Genomic DNA, 24,082 nt, shown 5'->3' on the forward strand with positions numbered 1-24,082 from the left:
GCCCCATCATTCCTTCCCCTGGAAACATGTGGTCGCTCTGCAGGGGAAGGGACGGCGAAGACGGATGAAGACAACAACGGTTAATGAAGACAGTGGAGGCTCCAAGGAAACCGCGGGCTTTCGGGTGAATGAATCGGATACGAAAAGAGTAAATTGATGTAATGGGAAGAGAGGAAAGTGGACGGTGGCTGGGAGGAAGAAGAGGAGGAAGGAAAGCTGTTCAAAGGGACGGGAGGGAGAATAGATGGATAAAGGCAGCGATTAAAACAAGGCGAATATCAAAGTCCTGCTGGCTGTCATCCCTAACCCTCTGACAGGGCGTGGCGCGCGGGGAGCCCAGCCAGACTTTATTCCCAGGAGGACATACAGAGTGACACTGGGGGACCCCAAGAAGTCCGTTCCCATCCCCCACTCCAAAGCCATTCCCAGGAGCGCACCTCCCATTTGCTGCCTATCGCCCCTTCCCATCACCCTTTCCCAGAGGGCAAAGGGCAGCATTGCGGAGGCTATCAGCCCCATTTCTCCTAGACCTGTTTATTCTGAGTCAGCAATTAACAGAGCCTCCTCCGAAGATCAATTAATAGCAGGGGACCTCCGAGGGCACAGCCAGGTTACTCACTGATAAACAATGGGAAAGAGATAGAGACTACTCCCTAGCCCATAAGCCACCCCTCCTATCTCTCCAAGAAGCCCAGGTCCCATCAGAGCACAAAAAGGTTGACAGGACATGGAGCTGGGAAACCCTGCCTCAAGCTAGGGGGGAGGGGTCTGCGTCCCTAACTGGCTCTGAGAAGACCACCGGCCTCAGCGAGAGGCAACTCAGGTTCATAGGTTGGCCATGTACCGGCTAAGTAAGCTAATGAGTTACTTCAGCACCCCGAGACTCAGTCTCCCTCCTACTCTGCAAACCAGGGATGCTTTGCAAATCTCTGGGATGCCGAGTGTGTTGAGACACACCTATAGTCCCAGCCCTATAGTCCCAGCTCTGAGGAAGTAGGAGGGCTGTGAGTTTGGGTCCAACCTGGGTTACACTGCCTCAAAAAGAAATACATATATAACAATAAATCAAATAATGCCCATAAATGTACATAATTAAATGTAGTTAAGATGGCCCTGCCAGTATTAAATGGTTACGTCATACACAGCACAGGTACCACATGACAGAGGTACCCGTCGTCAGGCAAAGCTTTGGCACCATTTTTAGTCTTCTCATTCTCTGGGTTCTTCTATTGCCTCACGGAGTCCCCTCAGGGAACAGGCGGCAGCACAGGGAGGCCCTGCTCCCTCACTTGTCCCCAAAATGTCAGCTTCTCTGTTGTGCAGTACAGTGATCTCTAGCCGTCATTTAAAAAGAGCAGAGGAGATCTTGACTCCCTGACCTTGGGCGTCTGCTGGTCCTTGTCTTTGATCACTCCGAGCCATGTCTGTCCTGACACCGCTGCTGTTGAGGAGCCTAACTGGCTCAGCCTGGTGCCTCATGGTGCTGAGCGCTCAGGTCCACTCTAAGCCGCTGCTGGAGCAGCTGGGTGTCCTGGGTATCATCATTGGGCTCACTTCCTGCTTCATCTGTTGCCTCCTGCCTGCCGGCTGGGTCCTGTCACACCTGGAGAGCTATAAGAAAAGGGACTGAGTGAGCTGCCCTCCCCTCGTCCTGTGACTAGACCACTCTTGCCAGCCCATCTTGATCATGTTTCCTGCATTCCTGACTGGCCTTCTCTGGGATCATGCCATTCAATTCCAGTCACCTCTTCCGCAATCATGACCTCTCGATGTCTCCATGGTGACAACTGGGACCAAATATATTGTTTCTGCCTGGTGGGGTCCCCCCTTGTAACAACAAAGTCTATTTTAACATTAATTAATTAATTAATTAATTAATTAATTAATTAAAAAAAAGAACAGAGGACTAGCACACGTTCTAACACGGATGAACTTCATAGCATCAAGTTAAGAGAAAGAAACCAGCCAGGCAAGTCACCCTGACGGACATGCGTATGAAGGGCTGAGAACCGGCAAAGCCATAGATACAAGAGGTGCTGTAGGCTGCCGGATCTGGATGGGGAGAGGACGGGAAGCTCTTGCATAAATGAGCAGGCTTTCTTTTAGAGATGACAAATGGTTTGCAGCTAGATAGAAGTGATGGCTGGTGACTGTATAATCCTGTGGGTGTCCTAAATGCCACTGGGTTGCTCACTTTAAGATGGGTAGGGGGCTAGAGAGATGGCTTGAGGGTTTAAAAGCACTGCTCATTCTTCCAGAGGAGCTGGATTCAATTCTCAGCACCCACATGGTGGCTCACAACTGTAATTCCAGTCCCAGGGGATACAACACACATGGTGTATAGATGCATATTTAGAAAGAACACTCATTCACATAGAATAAAAGTAAAGGTTAAAAAACATTTTTTAAAAGATGGTTACTTTGTTACATGATTTTCATCTCCCTAAAGCATGATTACATTAAAACTCAGTTCCTCAATAGCCCCAGACACACGTGGCTGGTGGCCAGTGACTTGGAGTGGCAGGAAGGAATATTTTCACCATTGCAGAAGAGTCCACTCACAATCTCTGCCGCCAAGCTTGACCCCCAATTAATCAATTATAGTCATTCACCATCTCCTTAGACATGATCTCAGCCAAGCCTCTCACCAGGATGGTCTTACATTTGCCTTGAAGAGCTGACTGAGACTAGGAGAGGAGATGCAGAGCTCCAAAGTAGCTGGGCTTACGCTGGGTCTTAGGGCACAGAAGCCCACATCCTTTCTGTCTTCCTCAGAAAGTTGCTACCACTGGCTCTCCTGCCCAACTGGCCTCCTCGTTTGCTGTTAACCAGCTCTGTAGGGAAGGGTGTGGAAGTGTGTGGTCTGGAAGAACACGGGTGCTCGGTTCCTGTGTGTAGGAACTGTGGGGGAAAGGATTATTGCCAAGTAATTTGGAATCCAAACAAAAATTCCAGGAAGCCAGAGGCTGGATGGTGAGTTAAGGGGAAAGAATGCACCTATTCCTGACCCCAACTGCCTCATCACTGAATCAGGTCAGCAAGGCACCGATCTGATTTCACAAGCCCTCCTCGGTGGGCTGCAGGGGGACCAGTCCAGCCCCTGTAGCTTTCCTGACTTTGGCCCACTAGATTCATGGGGCAGAGGAAAAGAGACAGAATGTCAGAGCAAAAAAGAATCAGAGCTTTGTTCTGGGCCTCGACATCACATACTGCCTGGGTGGACTGGAGGAAGCCAGCCTCTAGCCTCAGTGTCTTCAAATGCAAAATAGGGAGTATTCACACAAGCCTCCCTGTGCTTAAGGATGGAACAAGGCAACATCTGTGACTCCCAAACCCTTTGTTACGATGAGTCATCCTCACCAGGAACCCCAGTAGCTGTCTCATGGGACTCTCTCCTGAAGCAGAACCCCCATAATGTCCTCATCAGTGATAGATACTGTTCTCACAGTGCTGCCCAGGCTCTGTGAGGGGTGAGAATGAGGAGCCAGAGATGTGTGGTAGAGGTCCCATCTGGAACCTCCCTACTGTGCGACCGACCATTTCACCTCTGTCTTCCCCCTTGCGCACAGGAGGGAGGTGATAACACCTCCTCACTGTATGCCCCGTCACTTAGATGATGGAACACTTAATGCAGGACACACACTGTCCCCTGACACTGCCATCCATCAGAACACTGAGCTGGGGGCTGGGCAAGTAAGAGGGTTGTAAAATCAACAAAACCACCGAACACAAGAGACAGGGGACCAGGGCAGAGGAGAGACCGTCCACAAAGAAGAGCTGTCATTTTAGCCCAAAGGAGGCCCGTAAGCAGGAGACTAGAAAGAGGCTGCGCCCAGCAGATGAGGTAGCATACAGCAGAGGGTCCACCACAGCCTCTCCCACATGGGCTGTACAGTTCAGGAGTGGAGCATTTGCCTGCACGGGGCCCTGGGTTTGGCCTCTAGTACCACACATGCACACAAACCACCTCCAAGACTAATGTTTCTCACCCTGGTCCAAGGTCCACTGCATCCAAATACCTATGAGTGGCATGCACTGAGCTGGATCCTCTGCAGGTGGCCCAGGTAACAAAATGTATGTTCTGATCAGTTTCTACCCACAGCAGCCACTTTGCTGTGTAGTTTGAGAATTTCTCCCTTCTATAACGTGTGCCTGAATCAGTCATGTTGGAAGGCCAGAAAACCAGCAACAGTTCAGAGCTGCAGGAAATTAATCCTGATGCCTAATCTGCCCACCACCTTTCTTAGAATGAAACAAAAGCCAAAGCCAGGAGTAAGAATTAGGAACTACCATGAAGCAAACATGGGCCAATCCCAGCAGATCTGTCCATCAGAATCAATACTGGCCCGTCAGAACAGAGGTCTTACCAATCAGAATCAACACTGACTCATCAGAACAGAGGTCTAACCAATCAGAGCATCCAGAACCATCAAGTATGCCATCCCAGCTGCAAAAGAGCTTTGGGTGTCCTCCAGCACAAGGTCCACAGCTTGGAATGACTTTGGGGCCCAGTGCCAGCCCTAATTACCTTGACCCTCTCCTCTCTACTGAGCTCTGCCATCCACCTCCATCACTTGAGGAGACACACTAGCTCTGGGTACATCTCAGCAGGAGCTCTGTCAGCATTTGGATCAGGAAACCTCTGGTCACACAGGCTGTACAGGATGGCGCCCACTAAATTCAGCCATGCCGATGACCACACACCCCCTCCCCTCACCCAGGTGGGAGCAAGCTTCCCACCCAGCCACGAAGACTGCCAGCTCATCCATCACTTTGCAAGCGGAGCTCTTGCGATCCACCAACACGGAGCAGCAGGATGGTGTTGCACAGGAAAGCCACAGAAGCCAGCGAGGCCAGGCCAGAGACAACCCTCAACAAACAGTACCAGGTTCCCCAGACGTGGGCTATTAGGGTTGGGAGTCCCTTTTCAGAGAGCCTCGTGTGGAGACACCCACACCCTTGAACCGTCAGGCTCAGCAACCCCCTCTGGGACATGAACTCTCAGCAACTAGCAGAGGAGTCATTCTAGGCCAGCAAAGGGGGCAGGACCATCTCAGTTACCCCAAGGGCAACTGCCCAGCCATTCCCAGGCTCAGACCCCAGTTCCCTCCTACCAGGGGACAATCGCTCCATTGGCTGGACCAGCAAGAGGAGGCTCAGTTCCCCACATTCTCCCCCCTGCTGTAGCCATGCCCAGCTCCTGCTTCCCTGTACCCTCTCCTTAATGAGGCCATTGTCTACCCAGGGTTCCCCCAACAGCTGGCTCCAAGCCCAAACATAATGCCCTGGGTTTGCCCTCCACCGTCCTGTCCCTAGGTCCCTCCCAGGGGTGCTGACTTCCTCTCCTGCACCCAGAGCACAAAGTGCCCCTGCAGGGCCTCTGACCTGCTGTCCCCTGCAAAGGTCCTTTCCTGTCCCTGCCTCAAGGGCTGCCAGCTGATTTCTGTGAGCCTGGGAAGGAGCTGTAGCCCTGAGAGCATGTCATTTAGCTCCAATCACAGAAATCGCTGTTGTATTTACAGGCAAATGAGCCGTTCTGTGTCTGTGTTGATTTGGGGAGTTGTGAAGAATGGCTGATAGCTTTCAGCACTGCCTCCGTAGCTGCTGGCGGTCAAGGCAGGATCAAGGATTACTCTCAGCTGCACAGTTTATAAATGTGGGACCCCAGCAGCCCACATCACCTTGTCTGGGGCTAGTAAAGGGGACTTATGCACTGCACTCTTGTGACTGCACAAAGGCCTCTGCACCTAACACCAGAGCAGACATCTACAAACCATGTTGAGAAATTCTCCACATCCATTTTGCTGATAGGGAAATGAAAACACAGGGAATTGGGTCTTGTCCAAATTCCCACAGCCTGAAAGCAACAGAAACAAAGCCTGGAAGGAGAGGGGTAACTCTGTGCCCACACTTTCTCTCCTTCCCACAGAGATGCCTTTGAGCACCTTCCCTCCCAACCAGGAAGTCATTCTACACAGCAATTGCAAGTTCATATATTTGTTCATCGATAGCCTCCTGCCTTCTAGACTGTGCACTGCTAAGATCAGGGAGCCAACCCACCTCAGCTATAATGACTTGGGTCTCCTTGAAGGATCTGCTCCCCTTAGGCCCCCTTCTGCAAGGCAGCTTGACTCAGGATCCAACAAGATAGCACATTGCCCAGGAACTTCTCACATGCAGCCAGGAATCCACAGACCACAAAAGGAAGCCCCGGGTTTGAGCCCTCCTCTTTCTCAGCTGTGTGGCTCTGGAAATGCTACTTACCTTCTCTGAGTTGGTTTCCTTGTTAAATGGGGATAATGCCTCTCTCACAGTGCTATTGAGATAATTAAGTGAGATGACATGTAGGAAAAATACAGAGCACAATGCCAGGTACCTAGTCGTCTCTAAACTGCATTCAGGAGAGAACAGTGGGCTGCAGGGATTGCTCAGTGATAAAGAGTACATTCTTGTAGAGGACCCAAGTTTGATTCCCAGAACCCACATCACATGGCTCACAACTGCCTGTAACTCCAGATCCTGGGGATCTACTGCCCTCTCTAACATCCTCAGGCCAGGCATGAAGAGGGTACACATATACACATACATAATCACATACATACATACACATATACATACACATATGCACACACACACATACACACATGCATATACACATTCACATGTGTATGCACACACATACATGTATATACACATACATACATACATGCACACATATACACATAAATGCACAAACACATATACACATACACATATACAGACATACATACATATACACATGATACACACATGCACACACATCCAAACATACATATACACATACATACACACATGCATATACATACATACACACAGACAGACAGACAGACAGACAGACAGACATATACATGATGGGAGATGTCATTCTGTATATATATTTCTCATACTGGTTTAATGAATAAAGCACTGTTGGCCAATAGGAAAGGAGATAGGAGGGACTAGGAGGCAAGGAGGAAAGAGGAGGTAGTAAGGAGGAGTCAGGATGGAGAGTCTGGAGAAGGCAGACCCGCCAGCCGCCTCTCGCTGGTAAGACCACATGAAAATACATAGACCAGCAGAAATGGGTTAATAATTAAGACAGAGCTAGCCAATAAGAAACTAGTACCTGGCCAACAGAATTATATCAAATACAGAGTCTCAGTGTGTTAATTGGGGCTGGCGTGGCAGCAGGACAAGACCAGCGGCGGGAGGAAAAAACCATACTCCTTACATATACACATGATACACACATGCACATACATTCATACATACAGACAGGCACATATACATGCATACACATATGTATATACAGATGCACACATACATACATGCACATACATACACACATGTATACACACATATATACACAAATACACATACACGTATACACACATACACACATATACGCACATATATACACAAAAATACACACATGCATATACACACACATACACACATGCAGGCAAAATACTCAAACAAAATAAATATAAGCAAAATTCCTTTTTTTGTTTCGTTTTGTTTTTCCAGACAGGGTTTCTGTCTGGAAACCAGGCTGGCCTTCAACTCAGAGATCTGCCTGTCTCTGCCTCCTCAGATTAAAGGCATGTGCCACCACAGCCTGGCTTAAACAAAATTCTTAAAGACGGGAAGCATGAAGAGAAGCCAGGCTGAGCACAGGGGCTTTTCCAGAACTCTCCACACCTCAGATGCAGGCAGCTGTCACCCCTCAACTTACTCCACTCCACTCAGTCCCCACCTGCTGCTTCACAGTCATCCTGCAACTCTCTTGGCCTTCCTTGTGCCAGCTTCCTGACTTCACCCAGTCACTCAGTCATTCCACTATGCCGCATTTAGTGGTGGCCTACCATGGGACTGGCAGAGACCCAGCAGCAAGAGAAACAGATGATTTTGCCTTAGTGGAGCTCTTAGTGCAAAGGGGAGCCAGAGAGTGAGCAAAAACCACAATCACATGATGACCTGGCCATTGAGGGATTGCCCACAGCAAAGTGTGTTTCAGGACGCTGGAGATCCCGGCGAGAGTTGGCCAGCCAGAATCTTTGTGCCAAGAGCAAGAAAAGCTCCAGAGGATCTTGAACTGAGTGACAAGCCTGTTGTTTCCCCTGCAGCAAGTGGAACATGGTGAGGCTGAGCGGATGCAGAACATGGTGGGAAGAGAGGAGAGGAGAGAACATGGCCAGGCACAGGGCCTGGAACCCCAGCACTCAGGAGGCAGAGACAGCCTAAGCTACATGGTAAGCACACGAGACCAAAAAGGTAGGGGAGGCAGGGAGGCCTGGATAGATAGAAGAAGATAGAAGAGAAATTTAAGAACAAAGAACGACAGAATTTGGTGATGACCTCTCAATACCACTGGCATGCCAATGTCCAATAATATTAACTAACAGTTCTGTAGATGGCTCTTACTATGAGCACCACTGTAAGCCGTTTTTAAAGTTAACTCTAGAAGGTGAGTGACCCAGCACTTGTCTATAATCCCAGCACTTTGGAGGTAGAGACAGGAGGATCAAGAGTTTGAAGCCTACATGAGACATTATCTAAAAAACAAAAGCTGAAAGAGTTAATACCCCCATTTTACATACCGAAATGGTGGGTAAAGAGCCTCACCCAAGGTCAAGCGGTACTGCGGAATTAGAACTCACTCCAGCCTCAGTTCAAGCTCTTCACCAGTCCATTTGATTACCTCTCTGGTGAGCTCTGGCCAGGCTTGCCTACTAGCCACACCCTAGGGACTCCCCGACATGCTGGGAACCCAGGAAGAAGAGAGGAGTGTTTGTCCTTCTCTTCACTCACAGCCCCGCCTACCACATGCCAGCACGCTGACCCTCAGCTGCCTTGCTTTCCCTTGAGATGGCTACGTCTGGAACTGTATCGAGACCCAGACCCAAGGCAAGCCTGCCCTCTCTCTGCTTTAGTTCCTTCATGAGCTCCAGAAGATTCTGAAGAGGCTTCAATATTCAGGCTTATGGCAGGAAGGACTTGGGTACACCTCCAGGACCACAACTCCATGACCAGTGGGGCCACCCTCACCGCTACGAGCCTGCCATGATCCCGAGCAGGTCTGCCCAAACTGCTCACCCAGACATGGGCTGACCTGCACAAGGGCCTGCATAGCTATGATGAGCTGGATGGACACTGGCTTGGCAGGGGACAGAGTTGAAAGGCTGGGGTATCAGGGCACTCTCACTAAGCTTGAGTCAAAAGCCCAGTTTTGTTTTTCTCTTATCGATAACGGGGCGCAGCACTGACATAGCACTAACGGTTCTATTAGTCACACGAAACAGCAACTGGACAAAGACAGCATTCCAGTGGGGAATTAGAGGTTGTAAAGGCCAGTGACTCCAGCAGACTCTGAAATACTAACCAAAGTCTGTCTTGCCTCTCCTGGGAGGGCAAGCCTGAGCTAAAGGACCTCCCACAGCCAGGAGAGGGAAGAGTTGGCAGAGGCAGACACTGCTTCTAGCCTCAGCCCCACCTAAAGCAAAGAGCAATGTCAGGCTGGCCTCCATCAAAATCCCAAATCTCGCTCACGCCTTTCGTTCCAGCACTCAGCTGGCAGAGACAGGCAAATCTCCATGAGTTCACAGAGAGAGGTCCAGACCAGGCAGGATGGCACAGTTAGCCCCTGTCTAAAATAAATAAATCCTCAGGCGTTTTTTCATTATCTCATTTGATCTTCAAGCTCACCCTGTGGATGATGAGAAGTGAAATGCTCACCCTCACATCATAGAAGAAGCAACTGGGACCCAGGGCATATGGGAAGCCTTGCTCATACACTGGAGAATGTGGGTCACTCCCGCTGCCCGAAACTGCCTTTCTTCCGGACTTGTAGCATAGTATGAGCACAGCAGTCTTGTCTGTCTCTTGGTGAAACACGGATCACACCAAAACATGCTCAAGTTCCAGCTGAATGTTGATTCACAGATTCGCTCCCCAAGCATTAAAAGGAACAAGAGGCCCGACAAGGAGGGCATGCCTTCAATACCAGCACTCAGTAAGTAGAAGCAGAAGCAGGCAGATCTCTGTGAGTCTAAGGTCAGTCTGGTCTGCAAAGTGAGTTCCAGACCAGCCAGGTTCACACATGGGACCCTGTCTCAAACAAACAAGGAACCAAGAAGAATAGTCCCAACAGGTGGACAAACAATCCCAACAGAAAGGACAGCAGTCAAGAAGCTCTGGGCTCCCAACAACATAGCTTCAAAGTATGTAAAGCAAAATGGAGTCAACTACAAAAAACAGAAAGTGATGCTGGCCCACGCCTTTAATCTCAGCACTCAGGAGGCAGAGGCAGACCAATCTCTGAGTTTGAGACCAGCTTGGTCTACAGAGTGAGTTCCAGGACAGCCAGGGGTACACGGAGAAGTTTTGTCTCAGAGAGAGAAAGAGAAAGAGAGAGAGAGAGAGAGAGAGAGAGAGAGAGAGAGAGAGAGAGAGAGAGAACTCAAGCAGACTTTTAGACATCTCTCACAGACTGGTGAGGTGACTAGCAGATCTTAAACATTTTTTTCTCTCAGAACCCCTCTAAGCACAGACATTCCGAATCCCAAACTGGGGATCACGGCATATGCCTGTAAATCCATCACTTAGGAGGTGGTGGCCAGAGCACAGAAAGTTCAAGGTCTGCCTTCACTATGAGGTCAGTTCAAAGTCAGTCTGGCTCTATGAGCCTGTTATCAATCAGTCAATTATTCATCTTAGAATCCCAAAAAGCGATTTACAGTATTTGAATTTTTTTTCTTTTTGTTTTTCGAGACAGGGTTTCTCTATGTAATAGTCCTGACTGTCCTGGAACTCTCTTTGTAGACCAGGCTGGCCTTCAACTCACTGACATCTGCCTGCCTCTGCCTCCTGAGTGCTGGGATTAAAGGCTTCCGCCACTACCATCTGGCCGGTATTAGAAATTAAAGATAAGAACAAATTAAATTCATTAATTCTGTCAATAACTCATTGTATGGGGTGGAGAGATGGCTCAGAAAAGCACTGGCTTCTCTCCCAGAGGTCCTGAGTTTAATTCCCAGCAACCATATGGTGGCTCACAGCCATCTATAATGAGATCTGGTGCCCTCTTCTGGCCGGCAGGCATACATTCAGGCAGAACACTATACATAATAAATACATCTTTAAAAAATAAGTAAGTCATTGTATGGTAACATAAACAAACTTCATGAAGATGATTATGCTTTCTCGAATGAGAGGGAAAAAAACACAATGCCCTGGGAAGAGTGGCATTGTTTTACAGTTTGTAAATCCCCTTCATGTACAGGCTAATAAAGGCCAGCTGGACTCTTCTATCTGCGTTTGCATCCAATTTGTTGCCACACCTGTTTTGGCTGACCTATATGATGAAAATTTGACCTCACACAGAAATGTAGTTGGAAAAGGAAGCAGTTTTTTAATGGCCTTTGCAGATAATCATGGATATCTTTTTTTAATAGCACCCTAAATATAACATATGAGCTATATGTTCATTATATTACATTAATAATATGTAATCTGAAGCCTGTTAATAAGCATTTTATTCCATTGCCTCAATTCCATTGATTTATTTTGTACTTCAAATTGACTTTTAAATTATGTACAATTTTAACTTTGTACATCCTCTGAAAATGCTTGCAATTTTGAGATCCATTGAAATAATAAAGTATAGAAAACTGTAAGAGTTTTATTTTTTTTAAAAAATGAAAGCAGCCAGGTGGTAGTGGTGCACGCCTTTATTCCCAGCACTTCAGAGACAGAGGCAGGCAGATCTTTGTGAGTTCAAGGCCAACCTGGTCTACAAAGCAAGTTCCAGGACAGGTTCCAAAGTTACACAGAGCAACCCTGTCTGGAAACAAACTAACTAACTAACAAAATCAATTAGAAGCATCTTAGATGCAAGAGACACAGAATCTACACAGAATTTTTCTTTTTTGAACAAATGGTCCCCTCTACTAGCTGAGGTGGCATGAACCTGGACAGGCTGTATACATGCCAGGACGGACAGATACCATGTGTGCCAGGTGTTCGATGCAGCTGCCAAGGCCCTGGGTTCACCTCATCAAGGAGCAGCACCACATCAGAAAGCAGCCTCGATTGCCCAGCCACAGAGCCAGGGGAAGGGCTAGCCACAGAGAGAGACTGCCTTGAGCAGCCAGCCCAGTGCACTCTGGCTCCATCCCTTGTAAAGGGCTTCCCCCTTGCTGTCATCATGCACCCATGTCAGGGAGCCTCAAGCCTCCCCACATCAGAGCTGGCAGGTAAAGAAGGCGCATGATCCTCTCCAAGGAGGTTTTCCTGCCCAACTCCACTGGAACCTGAGCTGCCAGGCCCAGACATGCGTGCTCTCTGGCCATGTGTTAGCCTTACATAACCAGCCACAGGAACAATGCTCAGCTCTGTCCAGGTCACTCATAGAAATGCCAAGCACATCCCAGGCAAACCAGGAGGCCCAGGAGCCAACACCTTACACACCACCTGGGAGGCCCAAGGCCGCTGTCACTGTCCACAGCCACACCAACCCTACAGCATACAAGATGGTCACAAGACGGCCAGGCCCAGAGATGAAGCATGGAGTGGGTCACAGAGAGCAGTGACATTCTCAGAGTTCAAATCAGAGTCTTGTCCAAGGCATCTTGGGGAACGTTCACAACAACCCAAAGACTGTTTCCGTGAACATCTGACATTCCCAGGTGCTCTGTGCATGTGGGTGCTTCATGAGGCCATCCGTCATCTCCCTTGCCCTCCACAATAGCTTCAGTGGAAGTCCCACTTCATAAGGAAGGAGAGTGAAGGTCAGAATCACTCTTAGTTCCCAAGGGTACATACATAGTTGGGGAGGAGGAGCCAGAATTCAAGCCTGGCTTTCTGATACCCTACAGGACTTGGCTCTGTTCTGACCAGACCTTCACCCTGTAAATGGTCATCTACAGGCCTCTTGGTGCTGTGCATGAAGGAAGAAATGGAAGGGACACTCCCAGCTGGCTCTACCTGGACTCAACCACATCAACCAGGACATCGAGGCACCCTATGCCACCCTGGGCTGTCTGTATGATCCTTTCTTGCTTCCTCTGCTCTGTCCAGTGTCTTGTTCTCACAGCTACATCAAATATATTCAGGGCCTTTTGCATCTCATCTATACCTGGCACAAAGCCGGTGTTCTATATGTGCTGGGTGGACATTGCTCTCTACCACCATTGCACAGGCCTAGTGATTGGAAGCCCTGGAAGTATTGGGGAGCAGAGAGAAAAGGTAAGGAGTACTGGGGAGAAGCATTCCTCACAGTAGAGCCAGCCCCCCCCCAGCACAAACTCCCAAAACCAAACCCTCTTAGGATGCTCCTCCCCAGAGGGAATCCAGAGGCCAAGGAGACTCTCAGAGTCTCCTCCCATAAGCCACTGCTCTAGTTTGTCTCACAGGAAAGTCAAGGAAGACAGAGCCCACACAGACAAAAGACACCAAGTGTAGGGCTCTAGATGTTACCTTTCTGATGTCTGTCAGCTTGGATGACAGCACGGGTTCCTGCCCCAGGTTGGACACTATCTTAAACAAGAATAGTGAAGCTCTCTCTTTGGAGCCTAATGCCTGAATCCAAATCCTGCCTTCTTTAGTACATGAGCTGTGTAACCCCGGGACAATTATCTCCACTACTCTGAACCCTCAGAATCCAGATCTTTTTGCTGTTTCTGGGCTCTGACTGTGAAAACAAACTACCCAGATTCAATGGCCACTCTAATCCTTGCCTAACTTCAGCCTCTGTGTCTTTATCTGTAAAGTGGTGGTACCTACCCTCCTCATAGCATTGCTGTAAGAATTAAATGAGGGTTGTTTATGAAATGTGCCTAGAACAGTCTCCAAGCACAATTAGCACCCACTGGATGAAAACTTTCATTAGAAAGAGGCGTTGATAAGATTCTGCAGTGTGGCACAAACGTCCATGGCACTTAGTAGGAACTCATTAAATAGAAGTCCAAATTCGTTTCACCCCACCCCTTGACCTCCATGTCTGGGTCTTGGCCATCCACTATTCCCAGCAGGCTGCAAGGTGCCTGGCTCTGGGCAGAATCTCAGGGGATACTTGCAGACCTCAGGGTGAAGCTCTGCCCCCTGGCCAGAAGGGCGGGGATGGTCAAGAGACTTCGGTATCAGAGAAGAGCAATGAAGGTGTTAGGGAAGGGAAACCAGAGCGGAGCAGGGAAAGGCCGAGTCAGAGAGATAAGCAGGTGAAGTGAGTGAGAAAAGGAACAGGAGAGACTGTGGCGGAGAGAGATAAGAAGGATGGAGATGAGGCCAAGGGTGAGGAAAATGCCGAGCTCCAGGAAGAGGTACAAGGAGAGGACTGGGCTGCCAGGGTCGCAAGGTGGGGCGAGGCGGGGCGGGCGGGAACGAACCAGAACAGGGCGGGAGAGACTCCAGGGCTCCTCCCAGGTCCGCCAACCCAGGGCGGGGATGGGGAGTCGGAGGGGGGGGGGGACTAGACTGGAGCCCCGATGTGGGAGGCGCCTGGATCACTCCCGGCAGCGGAGCAGAGCACAGGCTGCCACCTACTTGGACGACTCGAGCAGCGCGGACGGTTACAGGGAGCATCCCGACCGGGACACACACGGGGCAGCCAGGCGCCGAGCATCGAGCCGTCGGGGCGGACGGCAACATCCAGCCATGCGGGTGGCTGGAGGCGCGCGGACCGCCGCGCTGGCGCTGCTGCTCGGGGCGCTGCATGGGACTCCGGCGCGCGGCCAGGAGTACGACTACTTTGGCTGGCAGGCTGAGCCGCTGCACGGCCGCTCCTATTCCAAGCCACCGCAATGCCTCGACATCCCCGCCGATCTGCCACTCTGCCACACGGTGGGCTACAAGCGCATGCGACTGCCCAACCTGCTGGAGCACGAGAGCCTAGCCGAGGTAAAGCAGCAGGCGAGCAGCTGGCTGCCGCTGCTGGCCAAGCGCTGTCACTCGGACACCCAGGTCTTCCTCTGCTCGCTCTTCGCGCCCGTCTGCCTAGACCGGCCCATCTACCCGTGCCGCTCTCTGTGCGAGGCCGTGCGCGCAGGCTGCGCGCCGCTCATGGAGGCCTACGGCTTCCCCTGGCCCGAGATGCTGCACTGCCACAAGTTCCCCCTGGACAACGACCTCTGCATCGCGGTGCAGTTTGGTCACCTGCCTGCCACCGCACCTCCAGGTAGCGCCACCAGGGCCCCTTGCGCCCCCATGGTCCCGCGGGTCAGCAACCTGGGGTCGGACAGATGTCTCTCCCCAAACATGCCCGGATAGGTGCCAAGCCCCTACATACACAACGCACGCGCGCACACACCATACGTCCAGCGCCCAGTAATGGTCTCGGTTTTTCTTGCCACTTTTATGAACCTGAGGCTCTTAACCCGCTGGTTCTCTGCCGACTCTGATCTGTGCATCGTGTGTAGTTTACGGCATGCTTGCTTTCACGAGCTGAGGAATCCCTGGGTACCCTGAGGGCGTCCCCATAAATGCCTTATTGCCTTCCTTGTCTTAAGAATGTTTGGGGTCGCTAGACAGTGCCTTTGAACTGATCTGCAAGCACCCGGACATGCACCACTCCTCCCAGATGACGCGGGAACTCGGGGAGGAGGCAGATGGTTGGGGAAGAACTGAGGTCCCTATGTTTCTATGCCTGGAATCCTAACTTCTCCAATTCCTAGTCTGGTTATCTTTGTGATTCTTAACTTTTCTGAGCCTCCTTTCCTCAACAGTAAAATCCCAGCTTCTTGAGCTCCCAAGTCCTGCTTCCCACTGGCACCTAGGCACGATTATTGCCACCATGCCTGATTTCTGCTTGATCTCAAAACTGTCCCAAGGTTAGAAGCCACACCCCTCCTCCTTTCTCCCAGAATGCAGGTATCCTTCCAAATGCCTAATACCCCACCCAGGATGACACCCAGCAGGCTATCTTTGCCTGGGCAGTTAGCATGGGAAAGCAAGAATTCCCATGAACCCCCATGGCTGGAACAGGCAAAACTCCATTCCTTTTCTTCTCTCCCTACTCCCCAGAAATCATCTGAGCCCCTCCTTAAACCACCCTACCCTCTCTCCCAACGCTAATGTTAACTGCTTAGTCAGTCCTAGGATGCTCTCACCTTCTCCCTTCCTGTGGAATTCTGGGAGGGGAAATTCCCTATCCTGAAGGCTGGAAGTTGCAGGCAAGCAGAACAGTGCCAGCTAAGCAATATGTCCACAGTCCCCAGAAGTCCCTACAGGTTCTTTTATAATTTCTTTGGAGCCCAAACATGAACAGCCTGAGAAATCAGGACTTAGGCTCAGAACCCAGCTGGACCCTGCCTTGCCACCCCATGATTCCCTTTCCCAATGAAGCCTGCTCATCTGGAGGCAGGCACATAAGAGAATCCAAACAAACGTCAGATTGGGAAGTGGGGTGGACAATGGGCAAGCTGTAGAAAGGTGTGTATGTGAGCAACAGATGACATTCAGACATTTCACAAAAAATGAGTCATTTGGGCTTTCTTTGAGAGATTCTAAGTTAATGCTCTGCTGGCTACCCACTTGCCTAACCCCTGCAAACACATCTGCCCTGGCCATAGAGTAGAAGCACAATGGTGAACCCTAAGCTTTGCTACCTTTATTACCCACAGTACTCCTTTGCTGTAAGTAGAAAAGGCAGTGCCAGCTTCACAAGCAGAGTGTTAGATGGGACTCGTGTGTTATGTGGCAGCTGCCTTGGGGAAACAATGCCCCCCTCACCACATTGTCCCTACACTAACTATATGATCTCTTGAGTTGATAGCCACGGATTGTCATTGCCATCGTCCCATTTCCTGGTTAGGAATCACAGAGCAGCTTTTGTGAGGAGGGAGGTTATCGGAGCAGCCTGTACTGTCCTGGCTGTTGGGATTCCATCCACTCTGCTCTCTCTCTTCAGTGACCAAGATCTGTGCCCAGTGTGAGATGGAGGACAGTGCTGACGGCCTCATGGAACAGATGTGCTCCAGCGACTTTGGTGAGTATGGGCTCACAGGACCACAGCCCTAGCACACCCCCACCCAGCAGCCTGGGTCACAACCAACCCCACCTGACTAAGGAAATGTCCACAGAGAGGTCTCCATGGCTGGTGCAAGCTCAGCCAGAGATGAATGGGGTCCTCACAGGACACAGGACTCCGGGATAGAAGTAGAGTCCCCTGTCCCCTGGAATCTCTGCTGAGTGACCAGTGGTCCTCTGGCCAGGGCTGGTTGTGACTAGCTTTCCCCACAGCTCCCTCTTGGACACTTCCTATCCTGGGAGAACTGAACCAAGCCAGTTAGGACCAAGCTCACTATGGGCCAGAGTTCTGCATGTGATCTTTACAAAGTTGGTTCTGTTTTGTGTCCTCACCTCCTCATCTATAAAAATGGGAAAGAACAATGATGAAACTCTTACTTCAGCCACATCTTTATGTAGGTAGCCTCTTTAGAAAGAAAATGTTGTTATCATTGCAGAGGGCGGAGCAGGGGAGGGAAAAGGGAGAAGTTGTTTTAGGCCAATTCCCTTTCTGACTGGTCAAAGTACTCTATTCTGTGGCTTCTTGAGAAATGGAGGCTAGCTGTAGAAGGGTGAAGCTGGCCAGAGGGCCTCAGCCCAGGATTCCTGTCCCTAGCTGTATTGGGTTTCTGTGGCCACTTGTGAGTGACCTCAACTATGACTCAAGCCACAGGCCGGGACCTTACCTCCCTACCCTGAACATTCACTTACACTCCTACACATACTACAACAAACTTCCACACAGACATACCACATACATTCTTGCCCACACTATATGATCTCTCGCTCCCTTTCTCTCTCTGTCTCTCTCTCTGTCTCTCTCTCTCTCTCTCTCTCTCTCTCACACACACACACACACACACAATTATATGGTGGGTTCACACCAGAGCAGTTCTGTGGACATCTTTCCCAATCCCATGCCCAGTGATGTGGCCAGCCAGGATGGATATCAGCAATGCTACATAGTAGAACCCCTCCTCCCCCACCACTCTACCTACTCACATCTCCCCCCCACACACACACACACCTAGATTCCATTAGAATCAGCCCGCTCCGGATGGGCAGCCACCTTCCATCCTGCGCTGGTGTTATGGAGCACTGTGACTATGAAGCTGGGTGATCATAATGGGTTTTGGACTCCAGAACTCAGGCAGGACACACCCTTCCCATTTCACCTATTGTACTTGAAGCTGAAAACCCGCCCACAATGACCATGGAAGTCCAGCCCATAGGAGCTTCATAAACATTCAGGAGTCCAGCCATCCAAGTCCCACACCTCAGCAGGCTTCCCAAGAGCTTCCTGGTATCAATTTAGGGCTCCTGCTGTCCCAAACAAAGGTTGACACTTTTCAGACCACCCTCTGCCCATCCTTTCCACAGTGGTCAAGATGCGAATTAAAGAGATCAAGATAGACAACGGGGACCGGAAGTTGATTGGAGCCCAGAAGAAGAAGAAGCTGCTCAAGGCAGGCCCTTTAAAGCGCAAGGACACCAAGAAGCTGGTCTTGCACATGAAGAATGGTGCAGGCTGCCCCTGCCCACAGCTGGACAGCCTAACAGGCAGCTTCCTGGTCATGGGCCGCAAAGTGGAGGGGCAGCTGCTACTTATGGCTGTCTACCGATGGGACAAGAAGAACAAGGAAATGAAGTTTGCAGTCAAGTTCATGTTCTCATACCCCTGTTCCCTCTACTACCCTTTTTTCTACGGGGCAGCTGAACCCCACTGAAGGGCCCGCCTCCTTGCCCCAGCCAGCCAGCTGTGCCTTGCCCTCTGTCCCTGCCCACCTGGCCTCACCCCCACTCCCAGGCTGACCCAGTCCCTGGCAAAGGTGTCTTTACGCAACTACTACTTGCACAGGCTCCAAAGGACAGCATAGGGCTACCCTGCTTGTCTGAAGGGTCCTGGAATCCTGGGATCTATCAGGGGCTCCTCCCTCATAAGAGAGGCTTTCTCCTTTGGAGGGGGGAACCCCCCCCCCGTGTCTGAGAAAGCAGGCAGAGAAGTGTGAAGGAAGGATGCAGGGCCTCCTGCAGCCTGGGGAGGGCATCTCCAGGAAGAACAGTGGGTCTCACGGTTAAGAGGGACCTCAGTGCTTAAAGGACAGCTTTCCTCCCACTCTGTGTCATCATGGGCCTCCAAAGAAAAGAGTCAGGCCTCCATGTCCTCCAGCCACACCCGCCTCTCATCTGGAGCCCCGCTGGACAGGAAAGCCGGATCAGCAGCTGCTGCAGACATTGTCACATAGACTTGTTTCCTAGCTCTTGCCTCAGCCCCCCACACCCTTGCGTCCAACCACAATAAATTATTGCTACTGCTGTGAGGCCACTGGTTTTAGACAACAGGTTTGGTTCCTAATATTTTTTTTAAGTTTTTAATTAAATAAAAGAAAGCAGTTGTTGCTTTGGACCAGTTAATTTCTTTATCCAGTAGCTATGGAAAGACTGGAAGACAGGGAGTTTCAGATGGCATAGAGTGACGGTCAATATCCTAAGCCAGGGCTTGGTCCACTGACCTAAAAAAGGCAATGTTCCCCAAGAACATAAGGTGAGGGTCACCCTCACCTCCCAACCACTAAGTGAGAGTCAGAGATGACCACCCTTTGACCCTAAGGACAGAATTGCCGTTTCCCAACCTGATCCCATAGCCATGCACTGTCCCTATCTGGGCAGTTCCAGGTCAGAGGGGTCTAAGACAAGGCCATGCCACAGGGAACAATGTCACTTCTCCCCTGGGGTTCCCAGATACTCCTGGGCACTAGTCCTGACATATAGGTGACAGATGCTTTAGACTGACACTACTCTATCTGGGGCCAGCAGCAGCTGTGTTATCCAGGAGTTAGTTAGAAACACAGAATCCTGAGGGCTAGGGATGCCTGTCACTCAAACAGAGAGTGCTTGCCTGGGAATCTGGACACTTGGGCCCCACCCAAACTTGCTGTAATGGAAACTGCCTTGTTATTTTTAGAATATTCCTGGGGATCAAACCCAAGAATCTGCATTTTAACACATAAACCTTAGCCCATCTACGGAGCATTTAACAAATACTGGGCCCCACTCCCATGTAATGCAAACAGGACCTCTGCCAAGCACCAAAAGCCCAGGCTACCTAGTGGCATGCAGGGTTTGGCAGCCATCGCCAGGACTTAAGCACGAGGGAGAAAGCTGGGGTCCACACAGCAACTTTAGGATACAGGCGCAGGAATGGGAGAAGACTTAGGGTGAGAGGCCGCTGCCATGTGGAAAGAGCTCACCATGGGGACCAGGTGGGCGCCCTCAGCAGATGTGAGAAGATCGGGCAGATGTCTACAGAGCAGGGGGAAGACACCCTGAGAGCCTTTCCTGGCCAGCAGAAGTAGTCAAGGCCTGTGGATCCTCTTAACACGGGAGCCACCTGGGAGCCACCCGAGTAAGGAAAACCTGCTTCCAGCTCTGAAAGTGTACTCCCTTGGAAAGATGTTATCTGGGCAAAACAGAAGTGGTAGCGGGGCCAGAAAGGCCACTGGTGTTGACTAAGGTGGGCCAGTGTAACTGCCCTCCACAGGGGCATTACTAACAGGTGGCCTGACCACTTGTCCATAAATCACCTCTGGGCAGTCAGGTGGCCTCTGCCCAGTCAGCAGAAGCCTAATTGTCCCTCCTCAGGCAGAGGAGGCCATTGCCACCCACCCTGCCCAAGCCCTGCCCAGCATGCCCAGCTCCCTGAATCTGCCCCTTGTCTCCTGGCCTCCTGCTCTAACCAAATATTTACAAGCACTTCTCTGGTCCACCAGGCAGAGATTATTTTTCCACCAAGCACACAGGCCCTGGGCTGCAGTACAATGCTCATCTCTGTCAGGTGCTGGCAGCAGGGAGTAGCAGTAGAGAGGGCTCCCTTAGCCCATTCCACAGAGCCCAGGAAGGCCCTCCCCACCACGCCAAAAAGAGAGCTGGTCCTGTGCCCCGGCTGTTCTGTTCTCAGCCTGCCTAGAATCTCTTCTGGAAAGGAGAATTCTCCCCAAGACCAGGGAGGTTCCGCAAGGCCTGGGCCATTTCCCCCAAGACCAGGGAGGATCCACAAAGCCTGGGCCATTTCCCCCAAGACCAGGGAGGATCCACAAAGCCTGGGCCATTTCCCCCAAGACCAGGGAGGATCCACAAAGCCTGGGCCATTTCCCCCAAGACCAGGGAGGATCCACAAAGCCTGGGCCATTTCCCCCAAGACCAGGGAGGATCCACAAAGCCTGGGCCATTTCCCCCAAGACCAGGGAGGATCCGCAAAGCCTGGGCCAGTTTTCTTTAGCCAGTCCTACTGGCTGCAATGATTTCCCTCCCAGTTGGCAAGGGCCCACACCTAGACTCAAGGAACCAGTGAAGGCAAGCCTCTGATCCCATGAATAGAACCGAATCCCCCTGGCACAAGGGACCTCTCCGCTGGCGGGAAGGTGGGCGTCAGGATGTCCCAGGCTGCAGTTCCTATCATCACAACACAGTCCTCTTCCCAATCCCCATCCCCTTCCAGACAGTAAGACATAAACCTAGGTCAGAAGCCTCCACCCCTCCCGAGCAGGAAAGCAGCAGCCAAGCAGGCAGGCCCACCTGGTAGACTTCCACTCCAGCTCCAGGCCAGCATAAGTCACATGACCATTTGCAAGAGTGCAGAGTAAGTCAAGTTCTCATATGAAACAGAATGGACTTGGAGCCCAGGACCACACGCTCAGGTGGGAGAAGAGACAGCCCAGTTCTGGCCTCCAGTCCTATGAATTAGTGGCCAGGTGACAATGAGTACGACACCTCCTTCCCGAGGTGGCGGTGTTGTCAAGTGCACAAGTGCCTGGACACAATGCAGATTTAGATGGCCCTTAGTAGTTATTTGTATTTTTATTAACCTAGCAATGCCTGCACATAGCCTGCACATAGCAGGTGCTCAGTAAAATTCCTAATTGATTCTTTATTCAACTGAGATACATGAAGGCAGGGGAAAGCAGGAGTATCTTACCTAAAAGCCAGGGGATGCTTGCTTCAGAAATACACCCTTAGGTGGCATTAAGTTTTTAAGGGTATTTTATGTATATGAGTGCTCTATCTGCACATACACACGCACACCAGAAGAGGGCCTCAGACCTCATTACAGATGTGGTTGCTGGGAACTGAACTCAGGACCTCTGAAAGAGCTGTCAACACTCTTAACCACTGAGCTGTTTCTCCAGCCCCATGCTTTTGTATTCTAATTTAAACCCTCCAGCAGCCATTTTGAGATCAAATCTCACAGTGTAGCCCTAACTGGCCTAGAACTCCACCATGTACATTAACCTGGCCACAAACTCAAGAGATCTGCCTGCCTCTGCCCCCGAGTGCTGTGATTAAAGGTGTGCACCACCACCATCTAGCAAGAGGTAACAATTTAATTAACAGTGACTACAGCTCAGAGAAGTTAAGGTCCTTGTCAAGAGTTGTACAACATACGTGTTTAGCACTAAATTTGACCTCAAACTCTTAACCACTACCAGGACTTTATTTTATTTCAAGAAGGAGTTTCTCTGTGTAGCCCTGGCGGTCCTGGAAGATGCTTTGTAGTCCAGGCCGGCTTCCGACTCAGAGAGACCCTCCTGCGCCTGCCTTCCACATGCCATCACCGCCTGTTTACATAGGACTTCTTAAACACTATCACTCACAACCTTTCACCCAAGAAATGTTTACTTGCTTCCAGGTACAGATAATGTAAAATGGGCACTTAAATCAAACATTTACTGATAAGCTATAAATCTATTTCAAAATAATCCTTTGGCATACACACACCGCTTATTAAGGATGAAAGCAAACTTGCACAGTAATGAAACAAATGTGCTTGCATTTGGAATTAAACCTTGGCTGCTTGATAATGTAGGGTGAATAGCACTTATTTTTTAGATGATCAGTTTTGATTTTATAATCACCAACACTGAGAATGCTATTCATGTACACGCAGACACACACACACATACACACACACAGTATAAAATGGCAGAAGTTATGTTTAGAGACAGTTCATAAATTGTTTGAAATTCTACTCTGATCCCTGATCCAAATCAAAATTCACTAAACTATTTTTTATAAAACTGATGTCAGCAATTTTCTTTTCTTTTTAGAGTTACTGTGCTATACAGAGCAGGTGTGGAGGCCTGAGAACTGGCTCTCTCCTTCAGCCTTGTGACCAGGGTCTCTAGTTTACGTCAGGCTGCTGTGTGCTCCAGGGTGACTCTCTTGCCTCCTTCCTCACTGTAGGAGTGCTGAGATTACAAATGCACATCTGACTTTTTAACATCGCTTCCAGGGATCAAATCCAGGAGACCAGTCTACGTGGCTAGGGCTTTTACCTAGTGAACCATCTCACCAGCCCACAAACATTAATTTTTAAAATCAAATATTCCAACCTAATGTAACCCAAAGGCATACTAATTTGACATTTGCACGCTGGGGTGTCAAATAGTAAGACCTTGTTTTCTGTAAACTACCATGTTCCTGTAAGAGCAGGAACTGAACATTGCCATTCACAACATACAATGATCTCACATCTGAGCTGGGGCATTTCAAGCAGCATTCTCTGGCTGTGTGGCATAAGAAGCTGAACAGGGCACAGGACAGGGCTCCAGAGACACCTCCTACCTCACACTGATTTACAAGTTTGAGTTAATTTTTGGTTTTCCAATGTTCAAAAACCTTTTACTGTTTCCAAACTTTTCACAACCCCCACATCCAGTTACAGGACAACACACGGTCACAGCCTACAGTTTAAAAGTCTGAGGGCTAAGCCAGGTGGTGGTGACGCACACCTTTAATCCCAGCACTCAGGAGACAAAGGCAGGTGGATCTCTGTGAGTTCAAGGCCAGCCTCGTCTACAGAGCAAGTTACAGGACAGCCAAGGCTACACAGAGAAACCCTGTCTCAAAAAACAAAAAGGACTATTTACTACCTCCTGGGGGGTGGGGTCTGCAATAGGTTAAGGTTCCAGGAAGTTGCCCTGATGACACTGATGACACTGCAAGGGCCTGGACAGAGGCAGAAGAGCCATGGAGTCCCACCCACTCCTCTCCTCACACCCCCACC

At 50.2% G+C, this 24,082-nt stretch overlaps 1 protein-coding gene across 1 annotated transcript; it reads left to right on the forward strand.

The window, feature by feature from the left end:
• The first annotated feature begins 14,544 nt into the window (after nucleotides 1-14,544).
• Nucleotides 14,545-19,345, forward strand: Sfrp5 (secreted frizzled related protein 5). The gene is made up of 3 exons (XM_051199892.1): nucleotides 14,545-15,190; nucleotides 16,922-16,999; nucleotides 18,400-19,345. Exons 1-3 carry the CDS (start codon nucleotides 14,671-14,673, stop codon nucleotides 18,744-18,746), a joined length of 945 nt encoding a protein of 314 aa, XP_051055849.1. The 5' UTR covers nucleotides 14,545-14,670; the 3' UTR covers nucleotides 18,747-19,345.
• Nucleotides 19,346-24,082: the final 4,737 nt, after the last annotated feature.

Source organism: Phodopus roborovskii, unplaced genomic scaffold (genome assembly GCF_943737965.1).
Source record: "Phodopus roborovskii unplaced genomic scaffold, PHOROB, whole genome shotgun sequence".
Classification (NCBI taxonomy): Eukaryota; Metazoa; Chordata; class Mammalia; order Rodentia; family Cricetidae; genus Phodopus; species Phodopus roborovskii.